The sequence below is a fragment of the Rhinopithecus roxellana genome, chromosome 19 (assembly GCF_007565055.1).
Source record: "Rhinopithecus roxellana isolate Shanxi Qingling chromosome 19, ASM756505v1, whole genome shotgun sequence".
NCBI lineage: Eukaryota > Metazoa > Chordata > Mammalia > Primates > Cercopithecidae > Rhinopithecus > Rhinopithecus roxellana.
In genome coordinates, this window is record NC_044567.1 from 41,079,430 (window position 1) to 41,100,591 (window position 21,162).

Here is a 21,162-nt window from a genome sequence, read left to right on the forward strand (position 1 = left end):
GTATTTTTTAGTAGAGACGGGGTTTCACTGTGTTAGCCAGGATGGTCTCGATCTCCAGACCTCGTGATCCGTCCGTCTCGGCCTCCCAAAGTGCTGGGATTACAGGCTTGAGCCACTGCGCCCGGCCTTTTTTTTTTTTTTGAGACGGAGTCTCGCTCTGTCGCCCAGGCTGGAGTGCAGTGGCCGGATCTCAGCTCACTGCAAGCTCCGCCTCCCGGGTTTACGCCATTCTCCTGACTCAGCCTCCCGAGTAGCTGGGACTACAGGCGCCCGCCACCTCGCCCGGCTAGTTTTTTGTATTTTTTAGTAGAGACAGGGTTTCACCGGGTTAGCCAGGATGGTCTTGATCTCCTGACCTCGTGATCTGCCCGTCTCGGCCTCCCAAAGTGCTGGGATTACAGGCTTGAGCCACCGCGCCCGGCCTGTATACTCTTTTTTTACACAGAATATCTTTCGCACATTAAGTAAGGCATTGTTGTGGGAGCTGTATTCTGAGCCAGGAAATCACTTTCTACCCCAACTTCCTAAAACTAAGTTTCTCCACTAAGCATACATGTATATGTATGGGAGTGAACATAAAACCCTCTTTTGCTAAGACATTTTTACGACAAACGTCTCCTTCCCAGCTTAGCTGGCATTAGGAAAGATGATTTCTTTCAGCAAATGGATTTACCACATTCAGAGCGCAGCTGGGATTCAGACTGGGCATACAGCATGAAGCTTGAATTGAATAGACAAATTGAAGACACTGCTAATTAATAGAAGAGTACTTTTATCCCAGACATGATTAAAATGTGAGTTTAAAGATAGACTTTTCTTTACTAACACCGCACTCAGCTGCTGCACTACGTAAGGCAAAGCTGTGGAGTCACCTAAACACATCACTACACTTCAGTAAGACCAGAAGGAACCCAGGACCCCCAACACCAGGTGAAAATGCCCCACGTTACAGACCAGCTTCGACGACGTCCTCGACGGCACTGACGTCCTCCTTTCCAGGATTTCAATGATATACAAATGGCAGGGGTTCCGAAGCCACATTTTCCCGTTTATATCCATTAAGTATTGTAAAATGAGGAGCTTGAAAAGAAACACCCAAATTCCAGTCTGCACCTAAGGACAGAATAGCACGAGGTGTAAACACACGACACGATGGCGAGTTCTCCCAACTCCAAGGACCCCCCTAATTTTGCTCTTTGTCATGATGATCTTGATGGTCGACATCAACAGTTCAGCCAGCAACGGCCCACGTCTCCGAGGGCAGCCCCGTAAGATCCTAATACTGTATTTCCCTGTACCCTTTCTATGTTTAGACACACAAACATGCCGTTTTACAACTGGCTTCAGGATTCAGAACAGCCATATGCAGCCTAGGAGCAGCAGTGTGTCCCATGAAGCCTGTGTGTGCAGTGGGCTCTACGTCTAGGTTTGTGTAAGCGCACACCATGACGCTCACACAGGAGGAAATTGCCTGACAACACACTTCTCAGAGCGTGTTCCTGCTGTCGAGCTTCATAGGACTGTGTGTGGAAACGAGGAATTCTGTACATGGGGAGGAGTCACGCAGGGACGTGGGGACCACGTCTTTACTGATGTGGCCATCAGCTGATGCTGGAGGGCACTTACTGAGGAGGTCACGTCCAAATGAAAGAGCATGGGGACCTTCTGATACTGCGTGTCCAGGAAGGGCAGCAGGGCACCCAGGACTTGGCTCTCATCCACCTGAGGGTCGATCAGTCGAATCGTTTTCAGAGGCACCTTTTTCCTGTTTAACTGTGTCTTTAGCTTGTCGTGCAACCTCTTCACGTAGAGAGACTTTCCTGTAACATTAAAGTATAGAAATTAGGGCTGGGCGCGGTGGCTCACACCTGTAACCTGGCACTTTGGGAGGCTGAGGCAGGGGACTCACTTGAGGTCAGGAGTTCGAAACCAGCCTGGCCAACATAGTGAAATCCCGTCCCTACTAAAAAAGCAAAAAAAATTAGCCAGGTGTGGTGGCGGGCACCTGTAATCCCAGCTACTCAGGAGGCTGAGGCAGGAGAACAGCTTGAACCCAGGAGGCAGAGGCTGTAGTGAGCAGAGATCGCGCCACTGCACTCCAGCCTGGGCGACAGAGTGAGACTCTGTCTAAAAAGAAAAATAAATTATATATATATAAAATATAAATGTATATAAATTTATATAATATATATCATATGTAAATATATGTATATTATATATACATATAAAGATTTATATATATATATAAATTAGGTCCCAGGGCTAGGACAAAGAGTAAGAGAATCTAGAAACATCCACTAGAAGTTAACTTCTCTTTGTATAAAATTCAAAACTGATGCAACATCACATCAGATTGAAGAATACACTCTCGAATCTTCACACTTCCCAGCCGTTACCTACTCATTCTCCTGACCACCTCCTGCCTCCACATGACAGCAGGCAAAGCACCGTCCTGCACCACTTAACACTAGGAACACATTCTGAAAAACGCACTGTGAAATGACTCTGTCACTGTGAACATCACACAGTGTGCGTGCAGACACCCAGATGCTAGAGCCGACCACACACCTGAGCTAGGTGGAATTTGCCCCTGGGCTGCAAACCATGACAGCATAGAGGCATCCTACGTACAGTGGGGAGCTGTGACACAGGGGCAAATATCTGAATATCTGAACATATCCAGGCCAAGCATGGTGGCTCAGGCCTGTAATGCCAGCACTGTGGGAGGCCGAGGCGGTTGATCACTCAAGGTCAGGAGTTTGAGACCAGCCTGGTCAACATGGCAAAACCCCATCTCGACTAAAAACTAGTCAAGCGTGGTGGCAGGTGCCTGTAATCCCAGCTACTTGGGAGGCTGAGGCAGGAGAATCGCTTGAACCCAGGAGGCAGAGGCCGCAGTGAGCCAAGATCATGCCACCGCACTCCAGCCTGAGTGACAGAGTGAGACTCCATCTCAAAAATAAAAATAAAAACATCTAAATGTAGAAAAGGTACAGTAAAAATATGGTATTATAATCTTTTGTTCTTTCTTTCTTTCTCTTTTTTTTTAAAAGACCAAAGGTCTTGCCCTGTTGCCTAGGCTGGAGTGCAGTGGCACAACCGCAGCTCACCACAGCCTCGACCTCTTGGGCTCAAGTGATCCTTCCGCCTCGGCCTTCCTAGTAGCTGGGATCACAGGCGCGCACCACCATGCCTGGTTAATTTTTGAAGCACGGTTTTATAATTTTATGGGATTGTGGCCATATATGTGGTCTGCTGTTGACTGAAATGTCATTATGCATTGCATGACTAGCTAATGAAAGTCCCAGCAAAAGCAGAGGCTTCATCAGGGAGGGAAGAGTAATGTTTATCCCAACAGGATGGGGCACTGCTGATAGGACAAAGTGAACAGAACAGAAGCGACTATTTCTTTTAAGGGAAACAAGATGGTAAACGAAGGGTGGGTCAAGAGACGCGGCTTTCTCTTCAAGTAGAGCAGCTCCCCCCCGCTCACACGACGGCTTTCTCTTCAAGTAGAGCAGCTCCCCCCCGCTCACACGACGGCTTTCTCTTCAAGTAGAGCAGCTCCCCCCGCTCACACGACGGCTTTCTCTTCAAGTAGAGCAGCTCTCCCCCCGCTCACACGACGGCTTTCTCTTCAAGTAGAGCAGCTCTCCCCCCGCTCACACGACGGCTTTCTCTTCAAGTAGAGCAGCTCTCCCCCCGCTCACATGACGGCTTTCTCTTCAAGTAGAGCAGTTCTACCCCCCCCGCTCACACGACGGCTTTCTCTTCAAGTAGAGCAGCTCTCCCCCCCGCTCACACGACGGCTTTCTCTTCAAGTAGAGCAGCTCTCCCCCCGCTCACACGACGGCTTTCTCTTCAAGTAGAGCAGCTCCCCCCCGCTCACACGACGGCTTTCTCTTCAAGTAGAGCAGCTCCCCCCCGCTCACACGACGGCTTTCTCTTCAAGTAGAGCAGCTCTCCCCCCCGCTCACACGACGGCTTTCTCTTCAAGTAGAGCAGCTCTCCCCCCGCTCACACGACGGCTTTCTCTTCAAGTAGAGCAGCTCTCCCCCGCGCTCACACGACGGCTTTCTCTTCAAGTAGAGCAGTTCTACCCCCCCCGCTCACACGACGGCTTTCTCTTCAAGTAGAGCAGCTCTCCCCCCGCTCACACGACGGCTTTCTCTTCAAGTAGAGCAGCTCTCCCCCCGCTCACACGACGGCTTTCTCTTCAAGTAGAGCAGTTCTACCCCCCCGCTCACACGACGGCTTTCTCTTCAAGTAGAGCAGCTCTCCCCCCGCTCACACGACGGCTTTCTCTTCAAGTAGAGCAGCTCTCCCCCCACTCACACGACAGCTTTCTCTTCAAGTAGAGCAGCTCTCCCCCCGCTCACACGACGGCTTTCTCTTCAAGTAGAGCAGCTCTCCCCCCGCTCACACGACGGCTTTCTCTTCAAGTAGAGCAGCTCCCCCCCCGCTCACACGACGGCTTTCTCTTCAAGTAGAGCAGCTCTCCCCCCGCTCACACGACGGCTTTCTCTTCAAGTAGAGCAGCTCTCCCCCCGCTCACACGACGGCTTTCTCTTCAAGTAGAGCAGCTCCCCCCCGCTCACACGACGGCTTTCTCTTCAAGTAGAGCAGCTCCCCCCCCGCTCACACGACGGCTTTCTCTTCAAGTAGAGCAGCTCCCCCCCCGCTCACACGACGGCTTTCTCTTCAAGTAGAGCAGCTACCCCCCGCTCACACGACGGCTTTCTCTTCAAGTAGAGCAGCTCCCCCCCCCCTCACACGACGGCTTTCTCTTCAAGTAGAGCAGCTCTCCCCCCGCTCACACGACGGCTTTCTCTTCAAGTAGAGCAGCTCTCCCCCCGCTCACACGACGGCTTTCTCTTCAAGTAGAGCAGTTCTACCCCCCCGCTCACACGACGGCTTTCTCTTCAAGTAGAGCAGCTCTCCCCCCGCTCACACGACGGCTTTTCTCTTCAAGTAGAGCAGCTCCCCCCGCTCACACGACGGTTTCTCTTCAAGTAGAGCAGCTCCCCCCCGCTCACGACGGCTTTCTCTTCAAGTAGAGCAGCCCCCCCCGCTCACACGACGGCTTTCTCTTCAGTAGAGCAGCTCCCCCGCTCACACGACGGGTTTCTCTTCAAGTAGAGCAGCTCTCCCCCCCGCTCACACGACGGCTTTCTCTTCAAGTAGAGCAGCTCCCCCCGCTCACGCACGGCGGCTCTTCAAGTAGAGCAGCTCCCCCCCCGCCACACGACGGCTCTTCAGTAGAGCAGCTCCCCCCGCTCACACGACGGCTTTCTCTCAAGTAGAGCAGCCCCCCCGCCACAGAAGGCTTTCTCTTCAAGTAGAGCAGCTCCCCCCCCGCTCACACGACGGTTCTCTTCAAGTAGAGCAGCTCTCCCCCCGCTCACACGACGGCTTTCTCTTCAAGTAGAGCCAGTTCTACCCCCCCCCCCGCTCACACGACGGCTTTCTCTTCAGTAGAGCAGCTCTCCCCCCGCTCCACACGACGGCTTTCTCTTCAGGTAGAGGCCTCCCCCCCCCCGCTCACACGACGGCTTTTCTTCAAGTAGAGCAGCTCTCCCCCCGTCACACGACGGCTTTCTCTTCAAGTAGAGCAGTCTCCCCCCGCTCACACGACGGCTTTCTCTTCAAGTAGAGCAGTTCTACCCCCCCGCTCACACGACGGCTTTCTCTTCAAGTAGAGCAGCTCTCCCCCGCTCACACGACGCTTTCTCTTCAAGTAGAGCAGCTCTCCCCCCGCTCACACGACGGCTTTCTCTTCAAGTAGAGCAGTTCTACCCCCCCGCTCACACGACGGCTTTCTCTTCAAGTAGAGCAGCTCTCCCCCCGCTCACACGACGCTTTCTCTTCAAGTAGAGAGCTCTCCCCCCACTCACCGACGGCTTTCTCTTCAAATAGAGCACTCTACCCCCCCCGCTCACACGGGATTTCTCTTCAAGTAGAGCAGCTCTCCCCCCGCTCACACGACGGCTTTCTCTTCAAGTAGAGCAGTTCCCCCCCACTCACACGACGGCTTTCTCTTCAAGTAGAGCAGCTCTCCCCCCGCTCACACGACGGCTTTCTCTTCAAGTAGAGCAGCTCTCCCCCCCGCTCACACGACGGCTTTCTCTTCAAGTAGAGCAGCTCCCCCCCGCTCACACGACGGCTTTCTCTTCAAGTAGAGCAGCTCCCCCCCCGCTCACACGACGGCTTTCTCTTCAAGTAGAGCAGTCTACCCCCCGCTCACACGACGGCTTTCTCTTCAAGTAGAGCAGCTCTCCCCCCCGCTCACACGACGGCTTTCTCTTCAAGTAGAGCAGCTCCCCCCCCGCTCACACGACGGCTTTCTCTTCAAGTAGAGCAGCTCTCCCCCCGCTCACACGACGGCTTTCTCTTCAAGTAGAGCAGTTCTACCCCCCCCGCTCACACGACGGCTTTCTCTTCAAGTAGAGCAGTCTCCCCCCCCCGCTCACACGACGGCTTTCTCTTCAAGTAGAGCAGCTCCCCCCCCGCTCACACGACGGCTTTCTCTTCAAGTAGAGCAGCTCCCCCCCGCTCACACGACGGCTTTCTCTTCAAGTAGAGCAGCTCTACCCCCCCGCTCACACGACGGCTTTCTCTTCAAGTAGAGCAGCTCTCCCCCCCGCTCACACGACGGCTTTCTCTTCAAGTAGAGCAGCTCTCCCCCCCCGCTCACACGACGGCTTTCTCTTCAAGTAGAGCAGCTCTCCCCCCGCTCACACGACGGCTTTCTCTTCAAGTAGAGCAGCTTACCCCCCCGCTCACACGACGGCTTTCTTCAAGTAGAGCAGCTCTCCCCCCGCTCACACGACGGCTTTCTCTTCAAGTAGAGCAGCTCTCCCCCCCGCTCACACGACGGCTTTCTCTTCAAGTAGAGCAGCTCCCCCCCGCTCACACGACGGCTTTCTCTTCAAGTAGAGCAGCTCCCCCCCCGCTCACACGACGGCTTTCTCTTCAAGTAGAGCAGCTCCCCCCCGCTCACACGACGGCTTTCTCTTCAAGTAGAGCAGTCTCCCCCCGCTCACACGACGGCTTTCTCTTCAAGTAGAGCAGTCTCCCCCCCCGCTCACACGACGGCTTTCTCTTCAAGTAGAGCAGCTCTCCCCCCGCTCACACGACGGCTTTCTCTTCAAGTAGAGCAGCTCTACCCCCCCGCTCACACGACGGCTTTCTCTTCAAGTAGAGCAGCTCCCCCCCCGCTCACACGACGGCTTTCTCTTCAAGTAGAGCAGCTCTCCCCCCCGCTCACACGACGGCTTTCTCTTCAAGTAGAGCAGCTCTACCCCCCGCTCACACGACGGCTTTCTCTTCAAGTAGAGCAGCTCTCCCCCCGCTCACACGACGGCTTTCTCTTCAAGTAGAGCAGCTCTCCCCCCGCTCACACGACGGCTTTCTCTTCAAGTAGAGCAGCTCCCCCCCCGCTCACACGACGGCTTTCTCTTCAAGTAGAGCAGCTCTCCCCCCGCTCACACGACGGCTTTCTCTTCAAGTAGAGCAGTTCTACCCCCCGCTCACACGACGGCTTTCTCTTCAAGTAGAGCAGCTCTACCCCCCGCTCACACGACGGCTTTCTCTTCAAGTAGAGCAGCTCTCCCCCGCGCTCACACGACGGCTTTCTCTTCAAGTAGAGCAGTTCTACCCCCCCCGCTCACACGACGGCTTTCTCTTCAAGTAGAGCAGTTCTACCCCCCGCTCACACGACGGCTTTCTCTTCAAGTAGAGCAGTTCTCCCCCGCTCACACGACGGCTTTCTCTTCAAGTAGAGCAGTTCTCCCCCGCTCACACGACGGCTTTCTCTTCAAGTAGAGCAGCTCCCCCCCCGCTCACACGACGGCTTTCTCTTCAAGTAGAGCAGCTCTCCCCCCGCTCACACGACGGCTTTCTCTTCAAGTAGAGCAGCTCCCCCCCGCTCACACGACGGCTTTCTCTTCAAGTAGAGCAGCTCCCCCCCCGCTCACACGACGGCTTTCTCTTCAAGTAGAGCAGCTCTCACCCCGCTCACACGACGGCTTTCTCTTCAAGTAGAGCAGTTCTACCCCCCGCTCACACGACGGCTTTCTCTTCAAGTAGAGCAGCTCTCCCCCCGCTCACACGACGGCTTTCTCTTCAAGTAGAGCAGTTCTCCCCCGCTCACACGACGGCTTTCTCTTCAAGTAGAGCAGCTCCCCCCCGCTCACACGACGGCTTTCTCTTCAAGTAGAGCAGCTCCCCCCCCGCTCACACGACGGCTTTCTCTTCAAGTAGAGCAGCTCCCCCCCGCTCACACGACGGCTTTCTCTTCAAGTAGAGCAGCTCTACCCCCGCTCACACGACGGCTTTCTCTTCAAGTAGAGCAGTTCTACCCCCGCTCACACGACGGCTTTCTCTTCAAGTAGAGCAGTTCTACCCCCGCTCACACGACGGCTTTCTCTTCAAGTAGAGCAGTTCTACCCCCGCTCACACGACGGCTTTCTCTTCAAGTAGAGCAGTTCTACCCCCGCTCACACGACGGCTTTCTCTTCAAGTAGAGCAGTTCTACCCCCGCTCACACGACGGCTTTCTCTTCAAGTAGAGCAGTTCTACCCCCGCTCACACGACCAACATCAGCCCCAAAGAGGCCAGTGGCATTTAAGGGGAGAAGAAGTAAACTGAAGGCCGGGCGCGGTGGCTCACACCTGTCATCCCAGCACTTTGGGAGGCTGAGGCGGGTGGATCACCTGAGGTCAGGAGTTTGAGACCAGAGAGGCCAACATGGTAAAATCCTGTCTCGGCCGGGCGCGGTGGCTCAAGCCTGTCATCCCAGCACTTTGGGAGGCCGAGGCGGGCGGATCACGAGGTCAGGAGATCGAGACCATCCTGGCTAACACGGTGAAACCCCGTCTCTACTGAAAAATACAAAAAACTAGCCGGGCGAGGTGGCGGGCGCCTGTAGTCCCAGCTACTCGGGAGGCTGAGGCAGGAGAATGGCGTGAACCCGGGAGGTGGAGCTTGCAGTGAGCTGAGATCCGGCCACTGCACTCCAGTCCGGGCGACAGAGCGAGACTCCGCCTCAAAAAAAAAAAAAAAAAAAAAAATCCCGTCTCTACTAAAAATACAAAAATTAGGCTGGGCACGGTGGCTCATGCCTGTAATCCCAGCACTTTGGGAGGCTGAGGAGGGCGGATCATGAGGTCAAGAGATCGAGACCATCTGGCTAACACGGTGAAGCCCCATATTTACTAAAAATAAAAAATTTAGCTGGGTGAACTGGTATGTGCCTATAGTACCCAGCTACTCGGGAGGCTGAGGCAGGAAAATCACTTGAATCTGGGAGGTGCAGATCACGCCACTGTACTCCAGCCTGGGTGACAGAGTGAGACTCTGTCTCAAAAAAATAAAAAAAAAAAGCAAAAATTAGCCAGGCATGGTGGTGGGCACCTGTAATCCTAGATACTCAGGAGGCTGAGGCAGGGTAATCGCTTAAACCCAGAAAATGGAGGTTGCAGTGAGCTGAGATCCGGCCACTGCACTCCAGCCTGGGTGACAGAGCAAGACTCCGTCTCAAAAAGAAAAACAAAAAAAACAAAAAAAAAACAGTACACTGCAGAGATGTTTGCTGAGAGGAGGAAGGGAATGGGGCTCCCAGGGAATGCCCACTGTGGGAGACCAGGTGACCAGGGTGCCTGGTTCTGGCACAGACCCTGATTGACACCCACAGATGAATCACACCCTCCCTGAGCCTCAGTTTCTCCACCCTCAGACAGGCTTCATGTGCTGGAGGGGGAAGGGCCCTGGGCAGTCCCTGGGAGACGGGGCCCGCCCACCCTGCCGCTCTCCTTACCAACACCTGCTCGCTCCGAGGCCACAATCCCAACACACAGGCGGTCCTTGAACACGGCTGCTGCCGACACGGTCTGCTTCGGGACCCGGTAGTGATCTGCCAGGTAGGCTTGGATGGCCTCGAGGGGTGCCTGGGGGGTGACGAAGACCTTGTGCTGGCTGAAGGCAGAGGGGAGGTAGCAGTGCTCCCAGTCCCCATCGCAGACCATCACGAGCTGGTAGTCTTCCCGGTGCTGCTGCGTGCACAGTTTCTGGAAGAGCTCCTCGGCTTGGCGCGCCACCTCGTAGCTCAGCTGATCTGCGAACAGCAGGCTATAGACCTTGTGCCCCGGGGAGCCCAGGGTCAGGCAGCGGTGCAGCAGCAGTGCCACCTCCTCAAAGGTGGTTGCCGGGGTGCAGAGCAGCACCTCATCGTAGGTGGGCAGGGGCTGGCTCGGGGTTTGCATGTAGACAGCCAGGGCGGCTGGCAACACCTCCGAGTGACCACACACAACCAGGTTGGGCTGGCCGACTTGCAGGCCTCTCGGGAGATGCCGCTCCACGGGAGACCCACGCATCCCTGCCAGGTGAGCCAGACAGCGGCCAAGGGTCTCCAGGTCGAGGCAGTCGGGCAGGAAGGCAGGAAGGCACCCCATGGACTGCTCCATGATAACCCTTAGCTTGTCCACCAGGCTGAACTCTGAGAAGAGCATCAGTGGGAGCTCTTCCGTGACTGTCCTCACGCGGTACCTGGCGGCCTCACTCTCGCACCCCACGGAAGCCCTTAAGACATCCATTAGGGTGCAGTTGCTTTTGATGAAGGACAGCATCGTTAGGGCGGCGTCACTGGGCGGCTGCTTCCTGAGCTCAGTGCTCAGGTAAACCAGCTGCTCTGCCGTGTAGAAGTTCAGGTAAAAGTGCTCCATCCGCTTCTGGGACACAAATTCCTTCCAGCTGTCAAGGAAGTGCTCCATCTGCCTGCAGAGGGCTGCCAGCAGCTCAGTGACATCTCCACCCTCCACCAGCTGCGGCACCAGCTCCAAGCCAAAGTTCATTTGGATGGACACACCCTGCTTGGGGGAGCAGTAGACCATGGCGACCCAGGTCCTGAACAGCATATTCCCAGCAGAGCACAGGTCGATGAAGGCCTGGCTGAGCCTCTGCACGCTGCAGAAGACCTGGAGACGAAGAACCACAAGGTTGGCTCACAGAGCCATGCGAGAGGGCGGCACACTACTCTGCAACAGCACACAGGCCTACCTGTCCACGGGCCCACTGCATGATCTGCGCTCACAAGGCCGCCCTCCTCATCTACACAACCCACCCGAGAAGATGGCTCTCTTATAAGGAAAAGAGTCATTGTAGAGATAAACGGTATCATTTTAAAAATTTTTTTTAAATTTTTTTTGAGATGGAGTCTAGCACTGTCGCCCAGTGGAGTGCAGTGACGCGATCTCGGCTCCCTGCCCGCTCCGCCTCCTGGGTTCACGCCATTCTCCTGCCTCAGCCTCCCAAGTAGCTGGGACTACGGACACCCACCACCGCACCCAGCTAACTTTTTTGTATTTTTAGTAGAGACGGGGTTTCACCCTGTTAGCCAGGATGGTCTCGATCTCCTGACCTCGTGATCTGCCCGTCTTGGCCTCCCAAAGTGCTGGGATTATAGGCATGAGCCACGCGCCCAGCCTAATTATTATTTTTATTAAGACAGAGTCTCACTCTGTCGCCCAGGCTGGAGTGCAATGGCACGATCTCAGCTCCCTGCAAGCTGCTGTGCCTTCCGGGTTCACGCCATTCTCCTGCCTCAGCCTCCCGAGCAGCTGGGACTACAGGCGCCCGCCACCACGCCCAGCTAATTTTTTGTATTTTAGTAGAGACAGGGTTTCACCATGTTAGCCAGGATGGTCTCAATCTCCTGACCTCGTGATCTACTGCCCTTGGCCTCCCAAAGTTGTTGGGATTACAGGCGTGAGCCACTGCGCCTGGCCTTGTTTTAATTTTTTATTTTTTTTGAGATGAAGTCTCGCATTGTTGCCCAGGCTGGAGGGCAGTGGTGCGATCTCAGCTCGCTACAACCTCCGCCTCCCAGGTTCAAGCAGTTTTCCTGCCTCAGTCTCCTGAGCAGCTGGGATTACTGGCACCTGTCACCATGCATTTTTGTATTTTTGGTAGAGACGGGGTTTCACCATATCAGCCAGGCTGGTCTCAAACTCCTGCCCTCAAGTGATAGGCCCGCCTCGGGCGCCCAAAGTGCTGGGATTACAGGTGTGAGCCATGGTGCCCAGGCTGTTTTAATTTTTTTTTAATTATCTTTTTTTAATTGGGAAAAAAAAATTCATACTTTTTGAGACAGGGTCTCACTATGTTGCCCAGGCTGGTCATGAACTCCTGGGCTAAAATGATCCTCCCACTTTGGCCTCCCAAAGTGCTGGGATTACAGGTGTGAGCCACCGCGCCCAGCAGAGATAAAGGATACCATTTGTAAAGTACAAATCAACTTTAAAGAAAGCACCCATAATAAAATTGAGAGACTGTTACGTAAACCAGTACACCATTCTCCATATGATTCCTTCTGTTCTGTCCATCTAAATCTTAGTTATTTGGATTCTTTTTTTTTTTTTTTTTTTTGAGACGGAGTCTCGCTCTGTTGCCCGGGCTGGAGTGCAGTGGCTGGATCTCAGCTCACTGCAAGCTCCGCCTCCCGGGTTTACGCCATTCTCCTGCCTCAGCCTCCCAAGTAGCTGGGGCTACAGGCGCCAGCCACCTCGCCTGGCTAGATTTTTGTATTTTTTAGTAGAGACGGGGTTTCACCATGTTAGCCAGGATGGTCTCGATCTCCTGACCTCATGATCCGCCCGTCTCGGCCTCCCAAAGTGCTGGGATTACAGGCTTGAGCCACCGCGCCCAGCCAGTTATTTGGATTCTTGCCGATTTACAGAGCGAGAGAGGCAATTCAAGTGTCTAAGTGCTATCTGCTGGGTGACCGAGCTCCTTCTCAGCGCAGTGGACAGGCTGCCAGCTTGCAGTGTTCATCCTACAGGTCATAAGGAGGGACTAACCCAGGGTCCTGCCCGCCTTAAGACCTCTCTCTGGCGCCACAGACTGGAGCTCCATGCACCCTACAAATGTGCCAACTCTACTCTCCGTGGGCCTAAGAGCAGAGCCCTTCTTATCAGGCAAATCCCAAGTCAAACCCTTTCCGTTTTCTTGGGGGTACCCAGCCCTCACGGATGAGATGACGCCACCAGCTTAGCGCTGCTGCAAAGATGCGCCCTCACCTCTGAAAACGTCTCCACTTCCGTGTTGTTATGATCCTTCTTGCCAGACATCAGCATCAACTTGTTCAAAAGCTCCTTCAGCTCCTCTAAAGAGTACTTCCGTGGCTCCTCGTGGCTGCCAGGGCTCCCAGGAAGGAGCAAGTGCAGAACCGTGTCTGGGGAAATCTGTGAAGAGCACAGGTGAGAAGTCACTTTCCTGGGGGCAGAGGCCCTGGACTGGCAGCAGCCTGCAGACAGGCCGCAGCTGCACCGAGGGTTGGGGACCGCTCACCTTTTGGCCACCTCTGGGTACGTGGATCACATAGATGCCTCTTTGGTTGATGGCCGTGGCCAGGGTCAGGGATGAGAGTTCCACAGACCCATGACTCTCCTTCACAGTCTTCAGCCATTCCAAGTTCCTGGCAGAGTCACACTGTGGGGACAAAAGGAGAGAACACGGGCCACAGTTGGAGACAGCCTCTTGCCCCTCTCTCTCCTGCGGTCGGCCTCCCGCCTCTGCCTCACTGCACAGCCTTCTCCCCACGCTTTCCAAGGGCTCAGGATGCACTCGCCCACCCAGCGCCCCGGCTGGACCAGGTGCCATCCTGACAACGTGATGTGTCACTCAGTGCTGCTTTGTACTCGCTGTTCACCCACATTTCCTCTAGTGCCTGGTGTCCTGGCTGGCACGTGGGGGCACTTGGCTTATATTTGTGGAGGAGTAGAAGGGAATGAGCAGCTGCCCGCATGCCTCTCCACCAGACGCCATCATTCTGCTAGGTTCCCAGTGCAGAGAGCCCTCAGGGAGTGACGCTGGAAGCAATGGCTGTGGGAGTCCCAAGTCCTCAGTGTCCTTCTGTGGCCCCCAATTACAGTAAGAGGAGCTCAGGAAAAACGACAACAGAGGGTTTTGTTTGGAAACTCTCCTGAGTTTCTAGCAGAAAAATGAAGACAGCTTTACCTGCCCTTCCATATGACACTTTTTCCTCCACCCACGTGCACAGCAGCCGTCCCGAGGCTGGCCCAGGTATCTAGTTAAGCTGCATAAGTCAATTCAGACCCTGCTACAGGTAGTTTACTTAAATTTAAATGTTTACTTTTTTCTTTCTTTTTCTTGTTTTTTGAGACAGAGTCTCACTTTGTCGCTCAGGCTGGAGTGCAGGGGTGCGATCTCAGCTCACTGCTATCTCCGCCTCCAGGTTCAAGCAATTCTCCTGTCTCAGCCTCCAGAGTAGCTAGGATTACAGGTGTACACCATCACGCCGGGCTAATTGTAAATGTTTACTTTTTTCTGATAAAATATTATATCAATTATAGAAAATAACAAAAAGTAACAGAATAAAATGACAATTACAACCATTCAGAGAAAACTCCTGGCAACATGTCAGCATATTTCCTTTCTGTCTTTTTTCCACGTGTGTTTTGCACCTTAGAGATTACTATGTGTCATGTAATTTTGTATCCTGCTTTCTAAGTAACAAGATGGTGAATTTCCATTTAGGAAGAAAAGCTTTTCAAATATCATTGAAAATGGCTGTGTACAAACCTACCACCCAGGTGTACCACCGTTTGCAGTCACTCCCCTAATGTTGCTAAGCCACGCTGTATTCAATGTAATCTGCATTAGAGCCAGAATAAGACTCACCAGTTTCCTGGGCAGGTACTGGTCATTGTCCAGAGCCTTCCACAGTTTTTTCAGATGCTTCATGAATGCATCGAAGTCCACCCTGGGGTTCTGCTTAAACAGCAGGGATGCGTAGCCCTGCACGGCGTCATGGAAGCAGGCCACCCGGTCCACGTCAATGTCATTCTCCCCCGCTGAGATGGAGGCCAGGTCCACAAACACCTTCAGCTCGTTGATGCCTGGGGAAGAGAAGAGGGGAGGTCAGCGTGGGACTATTCCGTGATAGCACAAGACTCAGTCTTGGGCAGTAATCCTTACTGAAGCTGAAATGGATATTTCATAAATTTTTAAGGTTCTGTCCACTTTCTGCTTTCAGTAAGAGTCCAGAACACCTAATCTTTTGTAGTGTTTTTTGTTTTTTGTTTTTGAGACAGAGTCTCACTCTGTCACCCAGGCTGGAGTGTAGTGACACGATCTCAGCTCACTGCAACCTCTGCCTTCCAGGTTCAAGTGATTTTCCTGCCTTAGCCTCCCGTGTAGCTGGGATGACGGGCGCCCACCACCACGCCTGGCTAATTTTTTGTATTTTTAGTAGAGACAGGGTTTCGCTGTGTTGGTCAGCCTGGTCTCCAACTCCTGACCTCAGGTGATTCACCCGCCTTGGCCTCCCAAAGTGCTGGGATTACAGGTGTTAGCCACCACGCCCAGCCTCTAGTGTTTGTTAATACCACTAAACAATCTCGCCATTCCTCAGCAACTTCAGTGTCCCAGGCACTGTACTGCGCTTTTTGTGTACCGTTTCCTTCAATCCACACAACAGTACCATTTAAACAAAAAGAAACCAAGGCTCAGCTGTAAATAACATGTTCACAATTAACTATGAAACACTCAGATCATTCCCCTCAGATAAATCACTAATTGAAGGATGTGCATCAGCGTGGACCAAAGAGTCCACCGTTGAAAGCGGCAGCTCTCCCAAGAGAACCAGAGCCTGCAATCCAGCAGGTGGTGGCCCCCAGACCCCCCAGCACACCTGCACTGCCGCCTATGTCCCTCCTGCCTCCTCTGCCTCTTCCTCTCTCCTCCGCCAACATCTGAGCCACAGAACTGAAGAGGCTGCCAAGAAATGCACAGCCTCGACGGAGAGACTGTGAGAAAAATCTGTGGGGCTGGGCGCAGTGGCTCACACCTGCACTTTGGGAGGCCGAGATGGGTGGATCACCTCAGGTCAGGAGTTCGAGATCAGCCTGGCCAACATGGTGAAACCCCATCTCTACTAAAAATACAAAAAATTAGCTGGGTGTTGTGGCAGGCGCCTGTAATCCCAGCTACTCAGGAGGCTGAGACAGGAAAATCGCTTGAATCCAGGAGGTGGAGGTTGCATGAGCCGAGATCGCACCACTGAACTCCATTCTGGGCAACAAGAGCGAAACTCCATCTCAAAAAAAAAAAAAAAAAAAAGGCCGGGCGCAGTGGCTCATGCTCGTAATCCCAGCACTTTGGGAGGCCGAGGCAGGCAGATTACAAGGTCAGGAGATCGAGACCATCCTGGCTAACACAGTGAAACCCTGTCTCTACTAAAAATACAAAAAATTAGCCAAGCATGATGGCGGACGCCTGTAGTCCCAGCTACTTGGGAGGCTGAGACGGGAGAATGGTGTGAACCCGGGAGGCGGAGGTTACAGTGAGCTGAGATCACTGCCACTGCACTCCAGCCTGGACGACAGAGCGAGACTCCGTCTCAAAAAAAAAAAAAAAAAAAAACTCTCTGTGGGCAGGAGCTCCCCTTGTTCTCCAGTAAAAAATCTACTGGAAGAAAAAGCTGAAGGGGGGCAAGATTTTAAGGAAAAGGAACCTGAGTCATTTACAGCATCCGAAGTGGCGGGGTGTGGCCAGGTGAGTGGCTTTTACACCAGCACAAGGAGATACTGTACCGATGTGAACTCTCTGAGCAATGCCCATCTCCCTAAAGCATGCAGGCAACGTCTTTCTGGCCTTCACATAGCCCTTGGCCAAAGGGAGGTATTTCCGAAGAGTTTAGGAACGCCACACAGTGCGCCATCTGAAAACTTTCTCCAGACTTCCAGGCAACCCCAAAGGCTGATTTTACCTCCAAGAGCCTCCCGGACCCAGCGAATGAACTCCTTCCTCAGGGACAGAGCCTTCAGCCCCTCGCACCGGGCCTCGCTGATGTCCTGGAGCAGCTTTTTGGCCTGGATGAGCTCCTGGTTGATTTGGTCCAGGGTTTCATGGCGAAAATTGTCAAAGTCATCAGTCTGCAAGAAAAAGCTCTACTGTGGACTGGAACTCATGAACCAGAACCCCAGAATCTGTGAGCTGCAAGCACCGACCATCACAGCAGCCCCACCCTCCCTCAATGCCTAGACTTGCCACTGCTGTGACAACAGGCACACGAGCTCTTACACTTGAATTGGATGATCTGACCCCCACGGCTGTTTCTCCCTCATCAAGAGTAACTATGAGTCCTGGGAACCTGACATTCCACTTAGCATTTTATGTGGACTGTAAAATCAGTTCCTCACATAACCCCGCCAGGTAACTACTGTTGCTTTTTCTGCTTTATCAGTAAAGGCCCAGAGCAGCTGCTTCCTCAAGGACATGCACTAGGGTTCAAGTGTAAATGGGTGTGATTCCAGATTTTTTTTTTTTTTTTTTTTTTTTGAGATGGAGTCTCGCTCTGTCGTCCAGGCTGGAGGGCAATGGCACCATCTCGGCTCACTGCAACCTCTGCCTCCCCTGGTTCAAGCGATTGTCCTGCCTCAGCCTTTCCAGTAGCTGAGATTACAGGCGCCTGACACCACACCCGGCTAATTTTTGTATTTTTAGTAGAGACAGGGTTTCACCATGTTGGTCAGGCTGGTCTCAAACTCCTGACCTCAGGTGATCTGCCCACCTCAGCCTCCCAAAGTGCTGGATTACAGGCGTGAGCCACTGTGCCCGGCTGTGATTCCAGCTTTTATGCTAAATTCTAATCGCTATCTCATTCTACCTAAAAACACAAGCAGCAAAAGACTCAGCTGGGTGCGGTGGCTCACACCTGTAATCCCAGCACTTTGGGAGGCCGAGGCGGGCGGATCACGAGGTCAGGAGACCGAGACCATCCTGGCTAACACGGTGAAACCCCGTCTCTACTAAAAAAAAAAAATACCAAAAAAATTAGCCTGGCGAGGTGGCGGGCGCCTGTGGCCCCAGCTACTCAGAAGGCAGAGGCAAGAGAATGGCGTGAACCCAGGAGGCAGAGCTTGCAGTGAGCTGAGATCACGCCACTGCACTCCAGCCTGGGGGACAGAGCGAGACTCTGTCTCAAAAAAAAATAAAAAATAAAAAAAAGAAGGAAAAGACTCACCTCTTATAAGACTCTAACAGAGGCCGGGCGCGGTGGCTCAAGCCTGTAATCCCAGCACTTGGGGAGGCCGAGGCGGGCGGATCACAAGGTCAGGAGATCGAGACCATCCTGGCTAACCCGGTGAAATCCCGTCTCTACTAAAAAGAAAAATGCAAAAAAAGAGCCAGGCGAGGTGGCGGCGCCTGTAGTCCCAGCTACTCGGGAGGCTGAGGCAGGAGAATGGCGTGAACCCGGGAGGCGGAGCTTGCAGTGAGCTGAGATCCGGCCACTGCACTCCAGCCTGGGAGACAGAGCGAGACTCCATCTCCAAAAAAAAAAAAAAAAAATCTAACAGAAACAACTGATTTACGGCTTTTGGGTGGAACTGGGAGATGCAGCTGGGCAGTCGACAGCGTTTTTCTTTTTGGCTTCTGTAACCTGAAGAGAGCCTATGACCCTTTACAAATGCCTGGTTATGAAAAGAGGAATGTTGCCCTTTCCTGAGTTCTTGATCTTCATACTGACCCAAGAAAAGTCCCTCTGGCTAAGGTAGGGAGTTTATTTATAAACAAAGGTAAAAACAAAGCCCTTGGGATATTCAGGCCTCAAGTACCACACACACAGGAACCCCTGACGGAAGCTCTAAGTCGTCCACCCGCTTTTCAAAGCCACAAAGCCCAAGCTTCCTGAAGAGCCTGAGGCAGGAGGCCCCTCCAAACCCCCACAGTCCCTAGCAAATAACTTACAAAATTTAGTAAAGTGCTGAGAACACTGAAGTCACCGGTCAGTCCCAAGCTCTCTTTGACCTGCAAGATGACCTTGGCTGCGTGGACAGCCTGGTGCAGGTGATGGTATTCCTTGATCTGTTCGACTCGCTCCTGGATCCAATCACGTGGGCCCTGGTGGTCCACAGTGCACATGATCTTAAGTTCTGAAACCAGGTCCGTGTATTTATTCACAAAGTCCTTGAAGATGACATCAATCTCTGCAAGGGTGACCTTTCCTGACTTTAGATCCCGGTACAGTTTAATGAACTTTCTGTAAGAAGGCTGATACAAATAGTCATACACCTCTTCAAGCTCAAGGATGTGCCTTTCTGATTCTTCGTCGGGCTCACTCAGCAACTCTGCAGCTTCCTGTTCTTCCCGAGGCTCACTCAGCGGCTCTGCGGCTTTCCGCCAAAAGATCTGGAAGATGTGGCTGTCTCTGAGCAAGTCTATCGTCCCAGCCATTTCTCGGACCTGGGGGCTCAGGTGGTAATGCGTTTCCCTCTCTGAGTTCGAGGAGGTGGGCAGTCTCACTGTCACGGCTTCGTCTAATCTTTTACTGCTGAGGTCTTGTGAGTGTCTTCTTGCAAGCTCTCCAAAGTCCACTTTAGAAACCAAAAGAAAATGTCAGAAGTCAAAGCTCTAATCATGATTCCATTTGATTTCACCTTCCTAAGACTTACTCTCCTCACTTCTCTGAGTGAACTCAAGAGCACACAGCTGCTAGGATTTCTTTCTTGGGAAGAATTCACAGGTCTTTCCCTCCCTGCTTGGCCTTGTTAACCAATATTCACAATAAAGAAAGCATCATAACTTCTGGATAAAGATGGCAATGTGAAAACACACATCTATTTACTCTCTTTGCCAAACCCCACTCCGATGACAGAATATAAATTGTATTTAAAAAGTCATAAACTAGTTGGGCGCAGTGGCTCACACCTGTAATCCCAGCATGTTGGGACGCTGAGGCAGGAGGATCACCTGAGGTCAGGAGTTCATGACCAGCCTAGCCAACGTGGCGAAACCGAGTCTCTACTAAAAATACAAAAATTAGCCAGGTGTGGTGGAGTGCACCTCTAATCCCAGCTACTCAGGAGGCTGAGGCAGGAGAATCACTTGAACCTGGGAGGCGGAGGTTGCAGTGAGCCGAGATTGCGCCACTGCACTCCAGCCTGGGTGACAGAGTGAGACTCCATCTCAGAAAAAAATAAAAAAAATAAGAAGTCAGACTGACAAGGACAGGAGGAGTAGTGAACAGGATAACAGGAACAACATTTTAGAAGTTGAAAACGAGCTGCACCAGTGGTAAATGACATATGAGGCCTGACAACATGGCGTCCTGGGGTCACAGTGGGCAACGCTGAGAGCTGAGTGTTTTATGTCACAGGATTCCCAAAAAGCAGACACACGTTGTGCAGGTCACTGCAAACTGGGAGGTGGTGATGAAACAAGGAAGACTGGGTTCAAAGTCTGTTTAAGACACGGTCCAGGCCGGGCACAGTGGCTCACGCCTATAATCCTAGCACTTTGGGAGGCTGAGGCGGGTGGATAACTTGAGGCCAGGAGTTCGAGACCAGCCTGGCCAACATGGTAAAATCCCATCTCCACTAAAAATACAAAAAATTAGCCGGACATGGTGGTGGATGCCTGTAATCCCAGCTACTAGGGAGGCTGAGACACAAAAATCACTTGAACCCAGGAAGCGGAGGTTGCAAGTGAGCCGAGACTGCACCACTGTACTCCAGCCTGGACAACAGGGCAAGACTGTCTCAAAAAAGAGAAAAAAAGACATGGTCCATCCAGCACACTGTCACCCCAACGCCCTGACACAGCAGGTGGACCCCCTCCTTCATCCCAGCAGCCAACAGATGCTTTATTGTCTAGAAAGGATAATGCAGAGGGGCGTGTGGACTGGAGGCCACAGATACATGTCAGAAAAAGGGCATTTCTCGACACATCCCCTTTCTCAGGAAGCTAGCAGAAGGCATCAATTATCCAATCTCGGGGTAAGGAGGAGGGGCGTGAAGCACAGGGGACAGAGGGAGGTGGAGGAGGGGCGTGAAGCACAGGGGACAGAGGGAGGTGGAGGAGGGGCGTGAAGCACAGGGGACAGAGGGAGGTGGCGGAGGGGGCGTGAAGCACGGGACAGAGGGAGGTGGAGGAGGGGCGTGAAGCACAGGGGACAGAGGGAGGTGGAGGAGGGGCGTGAAGCACAGGGGACAGAGGGAGGTGGCGGAGAGCCACACTGAAAACGCAGGCCACGGGAGGACTGCACACAGGATGCTGAGGTCCGCCAGCCCGCTTCTCTCTCTTGACTCCCAGAAACTTGGCAGCCAGGCCCACACCCTTCAGACAGGAGACAGAAGACCTCAA

General features: G+C 53.1%; 1 protein-coding gene across 1 annotated transcript in view; it reads right to left on the reverse strand.

The window, feature by feature from the left end:
* Positions 1-21,162, reverse strand: part of LOC104655002 (E3 ubiquitin-protein ligase RNF213) — a 122,584-nt gene that overhangs the window by 50,264 nt on the left and 51,158 nt on the right. Inside the window, 8 exon segments of the mRNA XM_030923792.1 lie at positions 955-1,113; positions 1,627-1,820; positions 9,818-10,973; positions 13,074-13,238; positions 13,345-13,485; positions 14,698-14,915; positions 16,787-16,952; positions 18,769-19,394. Of these exon segments, the coding sequence (XP_030779652.1) occupies positions 955-1,113; positions 1,627-1,820; positions 9,818-10,973; positions 13,074-13,238; positions 13,345-13,485; positions 14,698-14,915; positions 16,787-16,952; positions 18,769-19,394 (2,825 nt within the window).